The 21,497-nt window shown below is 36.3% G+C and overlaps 1 protein-coding gene across 1 annotated transcript in view; it reads right to left on the bottom strand.

Annotated features, from left to right (window-relative positions):
• LOC136241679 (uncharacterized) overlaps window positions 1-12,897 on the bottom strand; it is a 91,882-nt gene extending 78,985 nt beyond the window's left edge. The window contains exons 1-2 of the mRNA XM_066032933.1: window positions 12,767-12,897; window positions 6,687-6,767 (exon numbers count right to left, since the gene is read on the bottom strand). Coding sequence (XP_065889005.1) covers window positions 6,687-6,753 — 67 coding nt within the window. The 5' untranslated portion in view covers window positions 6,754-6,767; window positions 12,767-12,897. The remainder of the gene's footprint in view (window positions 1-6,686; window positions 6,768-12,766) is intronic.
• Window positions 12,898-21,497: the final 8,600 nt, after the last annotated feature.

Here is a 21,497-nt window from a genome sequence, read left to right on the forward strand (position 1 = left end):
GTGCTACAAGGTACAAAAGAACATTATTTTAACTATAATTTTAGTGTTGTTGCATTCCTGTAGCCAACATTAATTGCTTTTGTGCTCCTCATGCTGTCATACTTATCTTATTACTTTATTTTTTATTTATATATACTAACTACAGTGAAACCTCAGTTATCTGGCCCTCAATATTTATATTCTCAGTCAACCTAACTATGAAAATGACTGTTCTATTAGAGTAGTGATTGTTCTATTAGGGTAGCTGATAATATTGAAAATGTTTTTAAGTTAATTTATACACAGTTTCAGAGATATGGACTTTTCAGACTTATGGACCACCCCTGGTCCCAAGGGGTTCAGATAACTGAGGTTCCACTGTACTGTACCCCATACCATATAGTTAACTCCTTTTTCACTATTCCATGTCACTGTTATTGAGAATATTGTTCTGTAAATAAAACAGCGACATATTTAAATGTTAGCAAATATATACAACAAAAGGATGTGGATGAAAATAGGTGTACATAAGTGTAGGTTGTTGCTCGGATATATCTGCATTATTTTATTAACCGAGGACATTAAATTGAGGGTTACTAAATAATACAAATCCAAGTATCTCAACAGTAATAATACAATATGATTTATTAGTTTCATAAGTCTCTACCAAGTTGTAGAGTAGCGGCATATAGAAAATGAATATGGTTGCTGGTTTGCTTTGGGTTTTTAATGTAAAGGGTAATCATGTAAAGGGTAATCGTATGTATGTATGCATGTATAATGATTGTTGTGACAAGGAAGAGAAAAAAGTACATGACAAGAAGTTTGTTGTGGGCTGGTCTCTAATCTGTCTCTAATTTTTGTAACAGGTGAAATGCCTAAACATTAAAACGTACTACAATGTATTTGTGACATTGTCTAGTTCTGGCTTAGTATTCTTTTAAATACATTTGGTGAAATGTATACACATGTTTAAACATTTTTTACATTTTCCTTGGTTCTTGAACTATTTCCTACATTGAAATTACACTATTTATACACAGGTACAAGAGATACAAACCTTCTCCACTTGAATGTGGCCACTCCAAGGAAAGTAATAATGAACACAAACATGATCAAGACAACAACGATTGATATAATAATAGCAGCTAGAGAAGAATCTGTATACAATAGTATAGTACATGAAATAAATGGAACCCACACTCTGTATGTACCTGAAGTATTGGAAGTATCTGAAGTATTGGGAGTACCTGAAGTAACTGAAGTACTTGAAGCACCTGAAGTATTTGAAGTAGCTGAAGGAGTTGGAGTACCTGAAGAAGTATCTCCAATTGTAGCTGCTGTTAAAAACACATGTTTATCAAATTAACATTAATTACCTGATGCATGATTATAAAACACAACAATAAGACATGATGGATTGTATTAGGGATAAGCATACCTTTGATACTAATGAACACACTGTACTCATCAGGCCCAAAGCTATTCTCAAGCACACATCGATACCATCCTTGGCTAGCATTAGTGAACATCATAGTGTGTGTACCATTATTTGCTGTACCAATCACTGTCTCATAAAACACATCATTAATGTACCACGTGAAGTTTGGTGAGGGTACAGCATAATACTCAAATGATATGTTAAATGTTGAGCCTTCTTGTATACTCCTGTTTGAAGGGGTTGACAAGACTTTGCTGGGAACTAAAGAGAGCAAAACACTATACATAATTAGCACTGTGTGTATCCATATAAATTCATGTATGTATAGTCCACATTTTATAATGACTATGTTCCTAAAATCAACCTTACTTTTTCTTCATGACAGCCTGACAGTATTAGTGACTTCAGAGCCACCCCAAACACTTCCAGCACATTTATATTAACTCAATGTGATTAACAGACTGACTGACTAATGCCTAGAACTGTGGTAATCTTATGGGCATGATTTATTCACTGTTTTTGGTCACTTCAGCCCAAGACATACCTTTTTGTCTACCAGCAACAGCTACAATGTGTGTATCATGGAGTTACCTTTGTCTTACTGGAGGTCATTGTGAGGTGCAACATTTTATGTACTGTAAACATGGAACATGTATTACATGTGTGTATACGTGTACAGCATGCATTGTGATGTTTGTGTGCATGTGGAGTTGCATGTGATGTGTGCATGTGTGCAACTGCATGTGTGTGGATGTGGACATGTGCGTATGTTTGGTAGTCAGGGTAGTGAGTAAGTGCATGAATTTCACATGATCATGTTTACAACAACACACTTGGTTTACTCTCTATACAGTAAGTACAAGAATTTACTAATAATTGGTATAGATATATATAATGCCACTGGAAATTTAGCTCCTGAGATCAATTCTAAGGGAAATTTCACCCATCAACTGTTGTATTTGAACAACTACTGCTACTATTCTATTAGAGTACTTTTACAATGACAGTTGTACAATATCCTATAGCTATAAAAGGGACTGATACCCTGCTGATTGTTACTTGTATCAAGACACACAGTAGTGTGTCGTGCGGCCCAAGAAGCCGGCGCGCAACACCCGTGAGTATATTGACAGGAAGAACGAAAACGCAATTTTTGCACCTCAGTAGCTCTGTGCTGCCTTGATGAAACAAGACGATGTTTGCTGTGGACACGCCCTCCAACTTCAGAACTCCACAATTCCAAATTTAAGCGAAATCGCTTGAAGCGTTCCCGAGATATGCGACTTCAAAAATTGGCTTAGTTTCTACGTTTTTTTTTCTTCATATTTTCTTCCTCTTTTCTCACACTTACAAAAACTGCTATAAAACGCGAACGCCATATCCGATTGCCTTGAAATTTGGCACACAGAAGGGGGTTATAAAGGCGCGTCTCGGTACCAACTTTGGCTGGAATACGATAAACAGGCAGAGTGTTAAGCGATTATCCACAAAAAAATAACACCAATATGTTGTCACGCCTACAGGGTAAACCGCGTATGGGAAGTAGCTGAAAATCGGTGGGTGAATAGGTTAACTATTGAACCTTAAACCTTTTGTGGTTTGAAAGAAATCGAGCTTAAAACCAGGAAGATACAACGAAAAAACCAACAGTGTGTAACAATTATGCAATCGAGATTAGCTAATAAAAAAAAAACGACTGCTTGCCACACCTACCAGATAAACCGCTTGGGGTAATGCTTTGAAAATCGTTGTACAGATGGAGTAATCATCTTTAAAAAGCTCAACAATGGTGTAGAAGAATCAGACTTAAAGCCACGGACTTATAACACGAAATCCAGCTTGGTGCAGCAAGTGCGAGATCGAGATACTCTAATAGAGCAGTCATCCTAATAGAGCAGTCACCCTGAAGAGAATTCAAGAGATCAGTTAGAAACAAGTAACCTGTATATAGATCAGCTACAAACAAGTCACCCTGTAGAGAGATCAGCTACAAACAATTCATCCCGTAGAGAGATCAGCTAGAAGAAGTTACTTTGTAGAGAGTTCATGCAACTATGGAAAGAGATAGTTCAGCTACAAGAAATCACCTTGTAGAGTTCAGCTACAAAAAAAACCACCATGTAGAGAGTTCAGCTACAAACAAATCTCCCTGTAGAGACATCAGCTAAAAGAAGTTTCCTTGTAGAGAGTTCAGCTTCAAACCAATCACCCTGTAGAAAGATCAGCTAGAAGAAGTCACCTTGTAGAGAATTCAGCTACAAAGAAACCATTTTGTAAAGAGCTCAGCTGCAAACAAATCACCTATACAGAATTCAGCTACAAACAAATCACCCTGTAGAGAGATCAGCTAGAAGAACTTATCTTGTAGATAGTTCAGCTACAAACAAGTCTCCCTGTAGAGAGATCAGCTAGAAAAGATTACCTTGTAGAGAGTTCAGCTACAAAGAAACCACCATGTAGAGAGTTCAGCTGCAAAGAAATCACCCTGTAGAATATTCAGTCACAAACAAATTGCCCTGTAGAAAGATCAGTTAGAAGAAGTTACCTTGAAGAGAATTCAGCTACAAAGAAACCATTCTGTAAAGAGCTCAGCTGCAACAAATCACCTGTACAGAATTTAGCTACAAACAAATCACCTTGTAGAGAGATCAGCTAGAAGAAGTTACCTTGTAGATCGTTCAGCTACAAACAATTCACCCTGTAGAGAGAGCATCTAGAAGAAGTCACCTTGTAGAGTGTTCAGTTAAAAAGAAACCACCATGGAGATTTCTGTAATAAATATATGTATTATATATATAATTTGTACATTTACTGATAAAATATTTAAAGTACATGTACTTCATCTTTTCTTCTTCCTGTGGTAAAGAAAAAAAGATAGGTTAAAGAGCCCCAAAGCTGGCCATAGGCCGGCTTTGGGGTATACAAATCCAAAAAGAAGTGAAATCTAATCAAAAACAGCCAAGCTGTAAAAAAAGGAGTGCGGCCCTTGAAAAGGCTATGGTGAAAAAAGATGTGAAATCCAAGGTGGCGGCAAAGAAATGGCTGTGATGGTAGGTTAATGGTAAAAAATTTAATAATGATAATTCAGGTGAATTTTGTGCCAAGACCAAGCGGCACAAAAATTCACCTGAATTGTCGTTATTAAAATTTTTACCATTAACCTACCATCACAGCCATTTCTTGGCCGCCATCTTGGATTTCACATCTTTTTTCACCATAGCCTTTTTGAGGGCGCACACTTTTTTACAGCTTGGCTGTTTTGGATTAGATATTATTAACATGTATACACAATATTGTATTATTGTTTAATCACATAAAGTATTACCAAAAATCTCCACAAAACTAGAATAGTTGTCAATTCCAAACTTATTCTCTACCACACATTGATACCATCCTCTTTGAGTAGCATCAGTGAACACCATAGTGTGTGTACCATGTGATGTTGTGTTGTTTACTGTCTCATAAAACTCATCATTGATGTACCATGTGAAGTTTGGTGGGGGTACAGCATAATATTCAAATGTTATGTTAAATGTTGAGCCATTTTCTATAGTCATGTTTGAAGGGGTTGACAGGACTTTGCTGGGAACTATAGAGAGCAAATACTATACATAATTGGCACTGTATGTACCCATGCATGTATAGCCCACATTTTATAACAATGATATGAATGTACGTATATTGCAATACAGAAAGATGAGTACAAATACTATGAGACATAAGCCAAACATACAGACATACAGTTGCATTGTGGAAGCTACAAATTCATTGTTTGCAAGTATATCAATAAATCAGGGTATATATTATTAATTTTGCCTTGTAGCACTTCAGTGGTCTCTTAATTTCTTCAAGTGATACTTTTTACTAAATGTAGCTGGTGGTACTACACATTGAAATTTCATTGGTAGTTGTCTTCTTCCTTTTTAAAATAATTATTTCCATATCATACTGTGGCCGTGGTCAATCAAGATCAAGCGTTATACCAACAGTGGCCATAATGCAATGTCAATTACAAGAATTCAACAATACCATATATGGAACTAAGCATTTCTTCACATTTTGTTACAATTAGCTCTCCTTATAACCAAGAGTTAAAATAGTACCTTTTGTTATGAACTCTTGCTTATAACTAACCTTCAAGTTGACACTCTTTTACAGTAGTAGTGATACTAAAATTCTGGAAAGGGTCGTCAAAATCATCATAGAAAACCAACACTGCACAAGACTCATAATACTGATAATTTGTGGAGATCTCATAGCTTAACTGATGTTTGTCACTGATATCATCTGAAGTTCTACTATAGTCATTCTGATGGATACATGAGTAAGTAACTTACAGTATACGCATATGTGAACATCGTACAAAACACTGGTGAGGTAAACCTTGATTATTACTTAAAATAAATTTGGTAATTGAAAAACGAACAGATTTCTCCCTAGAAACCATCCCATTGGTATTTATGCATCATCAATCAACATTCAGGATTATGTTTTTGGCGCCTCTTTCTTTTTCCTCTCATTATTCAAAAGCATAATTTTTTTTACAAACCATCTACACAATAGTTTTAGTGACACCTACATAGATTCTAATACATCTATTCACTTGTATGCATATGAATAATACATTGTGTGTAGTATAGCATTAGTATGTTATATATGTGACCAACTTACAGCCACTGTCCTCTTAGTACTATCACAGTCAATATCTGCTCTAGCGTCTGCCAGACGATATGAGATTTGCGCAGGTGTGAGATTTAGATTTGCAGGTGGATCCACTTTCCAAAATATATTAATGGTATGTGTTTGTGCTTCATGGTCTGTAGTGCAGTTTATATCCACAAATGGTCGCCCCATATCTGCAATCATAGTGTTCATAAACCAGTGAAGTTAAACGCAGATAATTACAGTATCAAGACATGTGTGACCAATGGAAGCCAGTGTGGGGTGTATATCAGACAATTAAATGTGTGGCCAGAATGATGGCTTGGTCGTGCTTATTTTTTCAATTAAATATTCCCAGGTTAGGATAATGTCACTACCAAAGATGTGCAAAACCAGTTTAGCCATCTCTGATTGTTAATAGTTGTTATTCTAGAACAACATACCTTGGTTGGAACAAATAATTAGATAGTTGTTTTGGGGGAATTCCATGTGATTACATTATCAGCTCTTTCACAAAACATTCCCAGATCAATGTAATGTACAAAATGTACCATTTCTAAACTACTCTGTAGCTACAATGGATTCACACATATTTATTACTTACAGTCATATCTATAACTGAATGCACCCAATGGAAGTACCAGCAAGAGTAACATCATGTTATCCATCATGTTTGAATGAGAAACTGTGATAATGTAAACACAATTTAAAGCACATTTCACAATAAGTTTGTAAATATGTACACATGTACATGTATGGTAGTCAACATGTACTAAAGAAGTACAGCCAACTGCTGAATAAAGAATATAGGTCATGCAATGGAAGAGACTATATTATATATATATATATTTTTTAGTATACATACAGTGTTACTACAGAAGAAAGAAATTATAATCTCCATGTACTCATCTCCCACAACTGTATGTATTGATCATTACTGCAGTTCTTTTTTTGTTCTTATGGCACATACGTAAAGTAGTTGTTTCAGTAGAGTCAATGATGGTTTTCATAAGTATTGTACACATACAAATACTAACTACACTGAACACATGTACAATGGCATGCATGTATGTGAAGTAAGAATTCACATCTGGTGAAGCCAAGCTTACACAGTGAAGCCCCTCTCTTATCCAATAATCTAACAATGCTTGCTGTACCAAGAAAATTTTCACTAGTAATCTGATATATATATATATATATATATATATATATGTATGTATTTGGCACTGGTGAGCAGCACAGGTTTCGCTATTCTGAAGCTGCCTACAATGCAATCAGCAAGATACTGAAATTTGGTGAGCAGAATATTTTTGCTTAATAATTACCATTTGGCAAGGGTTTAATATGATGAAATGCATGTTAAGCTAGCTGAGTGGCTTTTTGCTTCTCGTCTCGTTTACAAAGAGCTGAATTACCTCATTGGTGTGCATACTGTAGAAACTCTTTTCATGTGAGAGGACAGAGATTTATTCGGTGCAGCAAAAGGAAACAAAGTAATCAGCTCTGTGCAAGAATACATTATAAAAGAGCTTACGCACCCCTCTATAATCTATGGTTCAGTCTTGGGTTAGCTTGCTTCTCTCATGCCTGTTCAGTCAGTTACAATATTAGAAACACTAATAATAAAATATGGCAAAATTTGATTTTGTAAGCATCTGCCAAATCACCAATTTTAATTCCACACCAAAAATTGTGCTCATACGGTATTCTGAATCAATGATAATTTTAGAAAGCAGCTTTTTACATGAGAGCATCAGTCTACTATCATTCCAACTATGAGAATCTCTGTAGAGAATGTCCTTCTTATGGTTTCAATACATATATACCTATGTACCATACTTCCTCTCATTAAAGTTACATGATATTGATAGGTACAATCAAAACACATTTAAGGTACAAATCTTTCCTTTTAAAATTATAGCACTGCTTGCTCAATTAAGACATATAACGTAGGTTACTGCAAAGCATACAGGTGGTATCTGTAATTAACAAATGCCAACTGTCCATGCATGTCTTGCATAACAGGTGGTGGGACAATACCTTCACTCACTCCTGTGGAGTACTATAGCTAGTCCTGCCCTCCTGGAGGATTTGTCTACTCACTCGTGGTATCTGAATAGTACACAAGTGGCCCAGTAATCTACTGGTTTGGCATGACTGTGTGTAAATGGCGGCCAAAGCCAAAGTCTTTTATGTGTGTTTATTTGCTTGACATACTGTTCCATCTGAGAAATCCTGATCACTAGGCATTTGTTGATCACACTCTGTATGCAAACAAGCAGCTGCCAAACTATTAGTCATGTCCATACAACATTAAATTTTGTACATTGAAACTAGGTGCATGTGGTCACAACTGGAAACTGAAGAGTACACAGACTACGAATACACAGACCAGGGTATCCTGACATTTTCCTAGAAGATACTTGTCGTGTCTGATTATTATTAGTGTCTGTCTGGCACTAAAACTAAAGTGACAATTGTCCTCTCTATTCTGAATTGTGGATGACTGCATTTTGATTTTGCCTTACAATAAGTATATAGCCATCACCCTTTCCCTCCTACCCTTTTGTAATTTATAGCAACACCACTAAAAGCTGACTAAAACAATGGAAAGTGTCTGAGGTAGCTTACATGGGAACAATAGTTACATTTGTAGTGAAGTAAGTGAAAATACATCAAATACACAATACTCCCACATAACTTATTAACTTCTACCAAGTAATAAAGGGACAAATTTAAACAGTCAAATTGGATTTTAGTGAAAACAATTTCAATTTGTTGGGTGTTTCAACACATTCATGTATAAAGTAAAGCAGAATCCCTATGCTATCAGGACTGGAGCTTGCTAATGCAGCTGTACATGGCTATTACACAAATCGTTTTCTCAAGTGTACATAATACTACTGTACAACATAACAAAATAAATTATAATTTAGCAAAATCATGTGGCAGATAGACTTGCCTCAGTGATAAATGTGCGAAGATCTTCATTATGCATAACCTAGGTTTCCATAAATAAAGGTATTGTTTCTATATGAGGTCAGAAATTACCAGAATGGTTTATACAATCAACGAAATCCTTACACCACACAAATAGTATTGTATCCCTATTGTCATATTGTGTACCATATCATATCATAATTAAAACAAGCTGAGTCCAAGCAGAATTTTTGAATATTTATGTGCAGCACAGGAACAATAATTTGCTCTACATAATGCCTATGTGACTACACAGGCAGCAACTTCCTGTGTCCTGTCAATTTCCTGTGCAGCCTTATAATAAAAATACATGTTCTGCAGGAACTGACAGATGAGGTCATGGAGTCATGTGAATAAACTCAGCTGCATACCAGAGAAAGTTGGAGCCACTAACAGATTACATACATACCAAACTATAATGTCACTGTGGCAACATTGCTATGATTATTATGTAAATTGTATATATGCACAAAAATACTTGTAATGGCAGGGGCATATGGAGGGGGGTTTCCAGGGGTTTCAGAAAACTCCTTTGGATTTTACACAGTACTTGAAACATTAAGAAATTAAAACTTCAGGTTTCCAGAATCTGGAATCTGTCATGGAACAGGACACATTCTTTTTTATCTTAGTTAAATAATAGTTTCTCACATGATAGCAGTACTTATAGCATTGTTCCGAATTCTAATTTTGGTACAAAGATCAAGAGGGGTGTACACAGGAATTTTAAAAAGGTTTTTCCACTACAGCTAAGTAACTGTTAGGTTTATACTCTTGACTGCTTTATTAGAGTATCTCGATCTTTTGACCAAACATTTAATTCAGAACAATACTACAGGTGTTGCTGTTATGTGAGAAACTATTATTTAACTAAATAAAAGTTCAAAATGTGTCCTGTTCCATGACAGATTCCAGATTCTGGAAACCTGAAGTTTCAATTTCTTGTTGTCTCAGGCACTGTGTAAACCCAAAGGGGCTTTCTGAAATGCCTGGAAATCCTCCTTCGTATGCCCCTGAATAGTGATTTATTTCACCCAAAGCTTTAAGAGAAGCACATTTACAAAACAAAGTACTCTACTTTTAAGCTAATGTGAAATACCATCAGATTCCTAGCGAAACCAGTGAGTTTCTATTTTTATATTTCACAGTTTGAAACTCATATAAGACACCTATCATATGGGAATATATATTTAAGTAGTACTTACTCTGCATCGATCTCTTCAGGACATATTAAAGCTGTTAACAAGGTAATCAAAATCACACACAGCAATGTATATGTAAGGGGGATCTATCCCAGGCCCACTAGACCATTAAACATAATAAACAGCCATGAATCTCACAAGAAAGTAATTCTCAAAACAACCAATTCTCAGAAACAATAAATGGTAATAAACTACAGACATGACAGCAAATGAGGCAATAAATATTGACAAATACCTTACCATAATACTTTAATTACTTCATACTTGTTTGGAGACATTATTGTATGTTTGACTTACATTTAACATTAGCTCATTCATAGAAACTACATTCTCACAGCAGAGGAAGTTAGTCACATGTCATCAAACATCTCATGATCTCAAAGAAAAGTTTAACCCATTCAACCCCAACACCTCAGTATTGATATAAAGTGTTCTAATGCACAAATTAGTATCAATGAATTATGACTCCCAGTGCCCTTCGTTCAGCCACGAAGCATGCTGTGTGGCTTTCTTAGCCAAGAAACAAAGAATACATCATGAATACTTCGCGTGGATGTGATGTAAAGGGAAGAAAATGCCAACACCAATTTTAAACACCATTTTTGGTTGTGCAATAACATGCATCAATACATCATAGGGCTATGATGCGTTACCAACCTCCTCTGTTCTCACAGTATACATGTCAAATATACCCAAATACATTCACCATGAGATAATTAGACTGTGTGTATATTATATTCATTTTTGAAGTCTCACAGCAAACATGTAACAGTAAGTATTTTAGACTTACCAGTGTAATATGCGGTAAAGTGCCAGTGGAGGGGGAGGGGGCAAAGGAGTAGCAAGGATAAATGAATTCCTTTGTAGAGTTTAGTAGTCTGGTTAGGTCAATGCAGTCAGGAGGGTTCTCATCAGTGCGCAAACACATGCTCTACAATAGCTAGGAGGCCTGGTGGCATGCCCCCTAGGAAAATTTTCAAAAATAGTAATCAAAAGATTTAATCTGGAAGCAATCTTAATTAGTGTAAAAGAGAAACTTTGAAAATTTGCAACTGTAAGATTTAAATACATATATCAAAATAAATGTAGAAGTGATTTTTTTAGCCAAATAGCAGACTGTTGAGAAATTGTGTCAAATGGCTTCCTTAAATTTCAAGAGGTGGCAAGTAGGAAGGGGGTCGTTCAGGTTCCACCCCCCCCCCCCCCCCTAAAAAAACTTTGCTTACATTTTCTCCATTAATCAGTATCTGTCATAAACCATAAAGCTAATTTGTACCACTCCATAAAAAATGTTTGGACCAGGTGGATCAGCACAGCTGGCCTGCATGGCCCTCTTACCCAGGCCACAGATAGGACACACTTCAATGAAACAGAGGTGTGGACAAAAAGTTACATTTAAAATACGATGTTGGATGACAAAAGAATAACAAACTAAACATACATGTACATTAACACAAAGCAAGACAATAGCAAACATCACACACACATGCACACGCACAAACAAACAACACTGAATTACACAAATGACAAGAAAGACACTTAGATTTATATTAATTGCTGTGCAGAAATCAAAAAGAGATTTATAATGCACAGGTATTATTACAAAACTGATTAAGGGAGGGGGAGTTAATTTACAAAAGGGGGAGGGAGTTCCATAACTTAAAAGTGGATGGGAAAAGGGACTTATAAGAGCCTATTCTAGTCTGTAGTTGGGTAATATATCCGTTTCTTGAATCACGCTGATTGGGGATCAAGGAGTTGGAGGGAATATGTAACATAATGATAAAAGTTTAGCATTGTTCCTTCTGGATTGGAGACTCTGCAGGTCTAGAGACTGTAACATAGAGGTTACACTGAAATATGGAGAGAAATCATCCAAGCAAAATCTGCCAGCTCATCTTCAGATTCAACCCTTTGGATATTTACATTAGTAGCTTTGGGGGTCCTAGACAGAAGAGGCACAGTCAAGAATTGGGTGAACTATTGACTTGCAACATATTGCAACTAGATGTCCCACAGAAAATCGACCAGTTTTAATAAGCAATTTCCAAAGCTGGTTTATAAGCCATATTATGATTAATAAAAGTGATTATAATATCAGGCACCCTATAGCATACTGGATTTTTTGAGGATTTGTCACCGAAGTTCACTCACCAGAATAAGTTTTTCACTGATCTTGATAAAACAATAGGAGAATTGGGTGAGAATTGCAGCTATCTAAACAAAGTTGTTCACAGGGATTCAGTCTCATCACTAGGGATGGGGCGTAGTTAACCTTAGTAGCTATGTTTCGGGTTCATTGGCTACCAGCGGACTGTTAAAAAAAAAAAGAAGTGGACTGTTCAGTAGCTAGAGTAATAGATCACTATAGCTACGTCGCATTTATGTCAAATAATGTATTAGTTTCGGCGTATACGTAGACCTAGCTAGTTACAAACATAAGTTAGAGCACGATCTATGCATGCTCATACGGGCAAAATTAATGCGTAACGATCTTACTCACTTCTTTCCGTTCCCTTGTCTTGCCTCTTCTGATTTTGCACAACCTTGGAGGTGTATTTCTATTCGAGCTTCTATTCCTTTCTGACCAGTTCAAGTCAGTAGTTGCGATTTTAATACTAATACTTTTTATGACCCTGTCCGGTTATGACGTTAATGAGCGTAACATTAATTTCCGGTAATTAGACCACACACTAGCCACAAAAATGTATATCGGAGCATAGATTATGTACGATCGGAGAAGTACTGGTGAGACTCCGTTCGTCTGTTTATATACATTAGAGTGCAAGTGGGCTGGAATAGTGTGCTGCTGCTGTTAGCCAGTGCTAACATTTCACGACGTAGCTTTATAGCTAGTGAAAATTACAGTTTTTAAATTTTATTTTAATTATACTGGACAGCCAGTAATTACTGATGTGTCCAGGGGGACCAGCCCCAAGAAAAAATCAAATATACACGTACATGATTAACTAACTACTTACATACATGCAATTACATTAACTACAAATAAATCGACTGATTCCAACTCAAGTAAATGGTGGGGTAAATGATTCCATTCATCAATTGTTCTGCCTTTGGGAAATAACTAAATTTGTACGGATTAGCGTTTATAAATGGTATTGAGAAGTGTAAATGATGATAAGATCTAGTTGATTGCACTAAAGTTTCTTGATTATAATGATGCGGGATTTTTAATCCTGATGTATGATGAATTGCCTTAAAAAATAATTTAAGCCTAGATGTTTGCCTTCTCTGCGCAAGTGACTGCCACTGAAAATCTTCTAAAGTAGAAGAAATGCTGTTTCCACTTCGCCAGTCCATAATTTGATGTGACCCATCGTGCTGCTCTTCTTGGCATCATTTCTGAAGCATTGATATCTTTGTCGTAGTAAGGGTCCCACACACACGATGCATACTCCAGCATATAGGTCTTACAAGATGGGCAGTTCAGGGTATATATGTAGAGATTTCCAACTAAATTAAATAATTAACATTCCATGCATTCATTGGTATGAAAAATATTGTGCTATTTTTCAGGGTCATTTTAGTGCAAACCCCACCCCAATTGGTGGTTTCTATCAAAAGATATAAGCAAAAGAAGTTGACAGTGTGATGATTTTGTGTACAGTATTTTCAATGCTTTTTACATGTATCACATGGCACCAAACACAATATTCAAAGTATTATAAATCTAGATAGGAAACTAATAATGACATGAAATTTTCACCACATAACTATTGTATGGAGAACAGCATATGAGCTGGGTAAAACCCTCTCAAGAGTGACCACTTCTTTGTAGACTGACCACTCAGAATATTACATGAATAAAGCAAGTGATTCACAAATAAAACTGTGTGTATTGTGTAATGCTAAGTATACACAGGTACCTAATGCATTTTCAAGGATAACTAACTAGAAAAATCACTAATAATATAACATGGTAAGTAATGGCATCACAAGTCACAATTAACAAATACTTCAGAAACATGACGATCAGATAACAAAATGTAAGACCAATATTATTATTAAAATAGGTTTGTTTGGACACTGTTCAGCTTTGTTTGTCACATTGTAAGCACTAAGTATAATAATTATTATATGACACAATGACATCACTATACTACAAAGAGAAATTATATATAGTTTCTGACCAAAATTACAATCACTGAGCTGTTATAAAATGGATCAAAACAGCAGTAAATACACCAGAATATAACATCAGGTAAGTGTGAAGCCATGTAAGGTTGTTATCACATGCCAGTCTCCACTTTTGAAAAGATTATGCTCAACCTTGAACATCATATTGTAATTCCGCGCAAGACAACAAAGTGCTCACCTTCAAACTATACTTGCATCGATGCAGAGGGATGCCTTGAAGCCCAGGGTGATTGTAATGCTGAATTCTGAGCAGTGTTAGATGGCGATTTACCTTTAAAAGGGCCATATTTTCGTCGTAATCCAACGTCAATCGTCCTCCAATCAAAAAACACACGGCGAAATCGAAATCAGCATATACGGTTTGCCCAGGAATACTTTCTTCGTCCTCATCTGCCACAGATTCACGCGGAAACTTTGGCTATCACCGGTGCCGTATTCTTCCAATTAGAATTACGTACGCAATTGTTTGTATGGGATTCCTATGGGGATTTTTATTTCTCAAACTTTGATTTGACATATTTCAATAAATACCGCATGGATTTTAATCCAGTAAAGTGCATTACGAAGTACGAAGCACTGACTACCATTAACTGGAACGGCAGCTTGTGAAAACTTTATTGAAGGTGTGTAATTTAAGTAGCAAAAATATGTGTGAAAAATTGGTTGGTTGGAAATCGCTAATATATGGCAGTAGCTAGCTAGCTTAGTCTCTTGCCAGACAATTTGTCACGTTGTGACGGTGGACATATAATTAAGTCCACGGCTTTAACATTTATGGGGTCGGGTAAACTGTTGCTGGTACTGAATAAATGTTCACTTCATGAGATAAACTGATTCAGAAATATTTTCCGAAATGATTTCATGTGAATGACTGCTCTATTTGAGTATCTCGTATAATATTTGCATAGCTATAGCTATGAAAAAAAGGCGAATTAGCTACGGGTATAGCCACTCTAAATAAATTCTCTGTTTCCTGTCCTGGACTCAGTGGCGGATCCAGGATGGGGCATTTGGGGCAAATGCCCCCCCCCTTCACGAAATTGCATACAAGATCGAGATACTCTAATAGAGCAGTCAATTACTCTAATAAAGTAGTCACAATGTTCATGAGGCAGTGTAGCTTACCTATGAAGCTATAAATAGGATTTTATTTTACGTAACAGACGTGATATAGTTGGTAAGGATAACTAGCTATTATTGTTGCGACCTTTTTTTTTTTTTTTTTTTTTTTTTTTTTTTTGGTCTTCAACTGGTTTTCAGTAAGTTTTTTTGGTCTTCAACTGTTTTTGAGAAAGGTGCCCCCCCTCTTTCCAAACTCTGGATCCGCCCCTGGGACTCGGGCATATTTGCATGAGGACGGGCGGTCCATTTCCATTATTTCAATATAAGGTTGGCAGTTTTTCAAGCCCGGCATTATTTGCCTGGCACAACCATAAACAGCTGCATAAAAGCATGTTCTTTCCTTTTAAGTTGCAAAAATAGCACAAACGTGAAGTTTGTGTCGAGTTCAGTGATAGCACTGCTGACACGTGAGCTGGCACTGTTTAAAGATGGCTATTACTGAGCCTGTAAGTATGTAATAATAACCGGGAAATAATGGAAGAATACGGAAAAATGGAATATTTAGAGCTGACAGTAACCAGATGCGGGCGGTGGACGGGAAATATCGGAGAATTTATTTGGAGTGGCCTATAGTAAAATTATTCTTTAGTGGATATTTATTTATTTTTATTGACAGCCGGCATTCGTGTATGAAGGTACACCCTTTAGGAATGATGCAATGATCTGCTCTCAGTTGATCTACCCTTAGTTGCTGATCACTGCTGTCTGTCATATGCTGCATGGTGATGCATAGCCATTGATCATATTTGCATGCCGCAGGGGCGGATCCAGGGGGTGGGGGGGGGGGGGGTACTTTGGGGGCTGAAACCCCCCCCCCCTTCCTATTTAGGCTTACTTGATCAATATGCTGAGTATTATAATGAAATTTTGTCTTAGCATAATTATATGATCACTAATAATACAAATACTCATAAAACTACCTTATAAACATCTTTCCAAGGTATTATCAGTGGATTTATGCTAAAGTTTATGCAACAAGGACGCGGATCAGCATTGGAGGTGTACAAGATCGAGATACTCTAATAGAGCAGTCAGCTAACTACTCTAATAGAATATTCACTGGAAACATGTAGTTGTTTCTGTTATGGAATTTTCCAAATTTGCCTGCACCTATATACATACAATGAAGTGCATTGGTCTGTTTAAAGGGCTTCATTCATCTACTTGTGCATGGTAATACTTAATTCACTGGATTCTGTGGCTACTGCCATTGATTTTATCATTCTAAAACAATTATTAATGTTGATTAAGCTATTTGTTTGTTGTTTGTTTGTGATCTGTGCATCATACTCTTTTCAGAGGTCTGCACAGTAACAATACAATAATACAAAATTTCCTTTTACATTCACTGATGAGCATTGCAGATTTCACATTGACACAGCTTTCAATTTTCAAAGGATATAACAGGTCATGTTAGCTGGAGCATGCATTAATCGGCTCTTTATCCCCAGTGTTTATCAGTTATGATAAAAGGAGTCTTATCAAGGGCCCGTCTTGTGTCACTAAGTGTTACTGAGGCTGCATGCCTCACTGCCTCCATTTAAAAATTGTCAACTCTTGATGTTGGTTTTGTTGGCATTTTTGGTGTTGTAGTTTTATTGTTGTTTGCTATCTTATTTATGTCGTTAGCTAGTTATGTTTTGTGCATATAATATTATTTACTATTTTGTGTGCGTTATGTGTATTATATTATGTATGTGCAGGGCTCCGCATTGTATGAATATCGTCTGATGAATTTAAACTCAAGACATATCTAAGGCATTTTGATAGTGGCTCCCTTTTCAGTATACCCTATATAAAATTATTATCTTTGCCCTAGTACCCATGCATTGTGACATAACTCCTCAAGGGCGGATTTAGGGGGGTGCTTGGGGCGCTGAAGCACCCCCCCCTCCAAAAGTTTACAATGAGCAAGCTAGGAAGCTTTTAGAAGCTGTACTACAGGTGCAGCTGCATTTTATACACATGTATGGGAAAAAGAGCAAGGGGAATAGCTAATCTTATCCAAGAATTACTAAAAGGGGTTCAAAATTATACTTTTGGAGTAAGTCTTACCTTTAGAAGTTGCTAAATCCGAAATACTCTAATAGAACAGTCAACTACTCTAATAGAACATCCAACATTAAAACTATAATTTTTAAGAAATTACCAGAATGTAAGCTGAAATTAAGTGTATTCTTCTAGACCTGTACACTGCTACCCTCACCATTGTACCAAACATCCTGCCATATACCAATAACTTCAGGTAAAAGATTTATACCTTTAATGTACTATAAACATCATTAAATGAAAATCTATGCTGATAATAACCTTTTCTGTCAAATAGTTTAAGTTTTTTAGGCTCTGCTACAAACTTGATTCTTGGGCTGAAATGCTTCTCTTGCAAGTAAAACAGTAGTCTTATATAATAGTGAATTTCTTAGCTTCTATAAAGTTCACAAGGCTGCAACATCTGAGAACTGTTCATTTTTTTTCCCTTGCTTGATCAAATCCCTTGCTACGTTTGTATAAATCTAGCAGCTTTGGAGTTTGCACTATCAAATCCCTTGAAGCTCAACTTTAAGCTTAAATGATACTGCAGCATTTATGTTGTCATGATCATTGTGTGCTAAATAGGGGTTAGTTGTGGCCAAAAACTAGTAGAGTAGTTGTAAAACAATTATAATGATGGATGGATCCATCATTTTAAAAGTTAGATAGAAATAGCAACCTGCAATTCAGAACAGTGGCTACATAGCTATGAAGTAGATCCAATCCTGTGTTTTAAATATTCTCCTTGACCTTACATTCAATTAACTATATTGTCTATGCACTCTTTATTCTCTTTGACAAGCCACTATTATACACTTTTTTAACAATAAACATTGCATAGTTCTGTTTTTTAATTAAAATTACTTCCAACTGAACTCATTCAAATTTAAATTACTTCTGCCTGAACTCATTTATCTTGTACCCACATTTGGTTTCTAGATTCAATCTTGTGATAACCATTTTCCAAAAATTTCCAGGGGGTCTGAGAGTATATGTGACCGGATTTGCGAAAAGGTACCTTTTCCACACATTTGACATACCAGCAAACAAAATGTCATAACTGATGACTCCTTGCACTGATTGACTTTCTTTTAGTATCAAAATGTAGCCACATAATGTAGGCACACTCATGGAAAATTACAGATACGTGCTGGCAGTGATATGAAAGTTACAAAGTTTGGAAGTTGAAAATATGGGTCAAATTTTATGTGTGAAAAAGGTACCTTTTCGCACATATATGCCACCAGATATACAGCCCCTCTAGCTGGAGAATTGTATACAGCTGAGTGCATATGCACTCCATACACTGGTGAGTCAGTCTACTTGGCCTCTCCACTCCCACTTACCCTCTATACTGTTTGGACGGCTAGTGTAGTTTGAGCCATGAAACTGTAAATTATGCTATACTTCAAAACACTAAATTTGATCATGTGCAGCTGCTGATACCCATATGTTTCCACTACTAGTTCTTTAAGATGTTAGTCTAAGATTGAATTTTAGCTACATGGCTGTACCCTTTAGTTATATTGACAAGTTGTAGGGGAATAATGGTATCACATAAACAAAGTGACATCATTTTTCACTCAAAATTACTATACCAAATTCACCAAATTTGCAAAATTTTCCTGTGGGGGCATGCCCCCAGACCCCCTCGATAGAGCATGCTCCACATACTGAGTGTGCTTCTCACACTAGTTGTATCAACTATCTTGCTACATATATAAATGTCCATGTTAGCACCCCCCCTTCTGAAATCCTAGATCCACCCCTGCTCCTGTACCCCATAACTATATAAAAGCTTATTATAATTTGTATACATATACATAAGTAACTAAGATAGCTAGCTAATTTTGTACATAATTATGTAATCTTCATGCAGGCTACCAGTGATCGCTGCATTATGGTAAGCCCTCATAATCACCCTGTCAATAAAACATTTTCTGTTTGTATATGATTCTGTGTAAAGCAATTAAATTAAATATGGATTTGTTATTGTTATTGTTATTATCTACTTTACCCGATTTCTTCTGCTTGATCCATATGCTCCTGGCTGGTAAATCAAAGTATTTTTATTTTGTCAAAGTTGATGGTAGCTAGCTTAGACACCTGTTCAGATCAGAGTCTTATAACAGAAAACCACATGCATACTGGTGTGTATAATACATAGAACATTCTCCTGCATGGGACTGGAACAGTAAAAGCACCAATTTATATAGCATTTTAAATTACCAATCATGTCACATAACTGTATAAAATTACTGGTGTTGGCAAATACTCCAAAACACAAAATATTGTGATTACAGCTCAATGGCGGGTCCAGCATGGGGCATTTGGGGCAAATGCCCCCTCCACCTTGTGGAGGAGCCAGCCATGCTTCTGATTAAAATAGCTAGCTACTAAACTTTGTGTCAGGCCAAGATTAGTTTATCAACACATGAAAATATGTACATTTACCAGTGGCGGATCCAGGATGGGGCATTTGGGGCAAATGCCCCCCCCCTTCAAGAAATTGCATACAAGACAATTGCTCATTGCACTATCTCTGTCCTTGCTCAAGATGCCACCAGTCACGTCCACCCACCTCAAACCTGAACTACTTGTAGAATCTGTATGTATGTGTGTATATAAGTAAGTAAGTAAGTAGGTAAATAAGTAATGTAATGTAATGTACTTTCGCGGCTGTTGGTACATGTTACCAACAGACCTTTTGTGTGTTTACACCATAAAGCAATAATAAAAGATCGAGATACTCTAATAGAGCAGTCAATTACTCTAATAAAGCAGTCACAATGTTCGTGAGGCAGTGTAGCTTACCTATGAAGCTATAAATAGGATTTTATTTTACATAACAGACGTGATATAGTTGGTAAGGATAACTAGCTATTATTGTTGTGACTTTTTTTTTTTTTTTTTTTTGGTCTTCAACTGGTTTTCAGCAAGTTTTTTGGTCTTCAACTGCTTTTCAGAAAGGTGCCACCCCTCTTTCCAAACTCTGGATCCGCCCCTGTTTACTAATATTTAATACAAATTCACCTGAAACTAAAAGAAACCAAAGTCAAACTAGCAGTGAAATTGCCACCCAGCACCTCCGTGCGTACTAAGCGCCTCTAAAAATAATTATCGTGTTGCTGGTTTAAAGACACTCAGAGCCTTTTAAATAACTTTTATGACTTCACAACCATCTAAAAAGGTCAAAATGGCAAAAATCAACTGTGAGACACTACTAAGAGGTGATTATTTGCTGCTTCATATATGCATCACTAAACTAGAGAATCTGGCTTTCTTCAACCATCTACAACTTAGCCTGTTTGTGCTCCTCCCCTTGTTAGCTCCTGGATCCGCCCCTGCAGCTACAGTTTTGTTGCAGGATATTATTAAATTACAGCATGCATAATACTTCCAGTTTCAACAGCCTCTTTTGATTCTGCAGATGGTTTTGATTCTGCAGATGGTTTTCACCGAGTATTCACAAGACTTTAAATATTAATCACTTTCAATATTATTCAGTTAGGATCACCACATTCTGTAGGTTCCTTGCTTACTAACCTGGCCAGCAAATAGCAGATTTTTTTTTTTTTTGCAAAAATCATACACTTTAGTCAAAAAAATAAATAAATAAAAATTGAGTTGGGTAAACTAATATGATTTGAGACATGTTGCCACAGCAAATTATTGCCTTAAGACTTATTGGCAATCACATTTGGGAACCTTGAAACCAATGTTAGATTACAATTTATTGACCTGGGTGGACACCCACCTTCTGTATCTGATCATTCTTTGCTTATCGTTAAGTTTTAGGATGTACATAAGCATATGTTTGAGCCCTCATAAGGCTTCCTTATGCTTTTCTCTTATAGTTTTTGAACTTTTAAGGATCACAATTTAGCTATTCTTCGATCATCAGTTTACTACCCACTAACACA

The sequence above is a fragment of the Dysidea avara genome, chromosome 12, assembly GCF_963678975.1.
Source record: "Dysidea avara chromosome 12, odDysAvar1.4, whole genome shotgun sequence".
In the NCBI taxonomy this organism is placed as follows: domain Eukaryota; kingdom Metazoa; phylum Porifera; class Demospongiae; order Dictyoceratida; family Dysideidae; genus Dysidea; species Dysidea avara.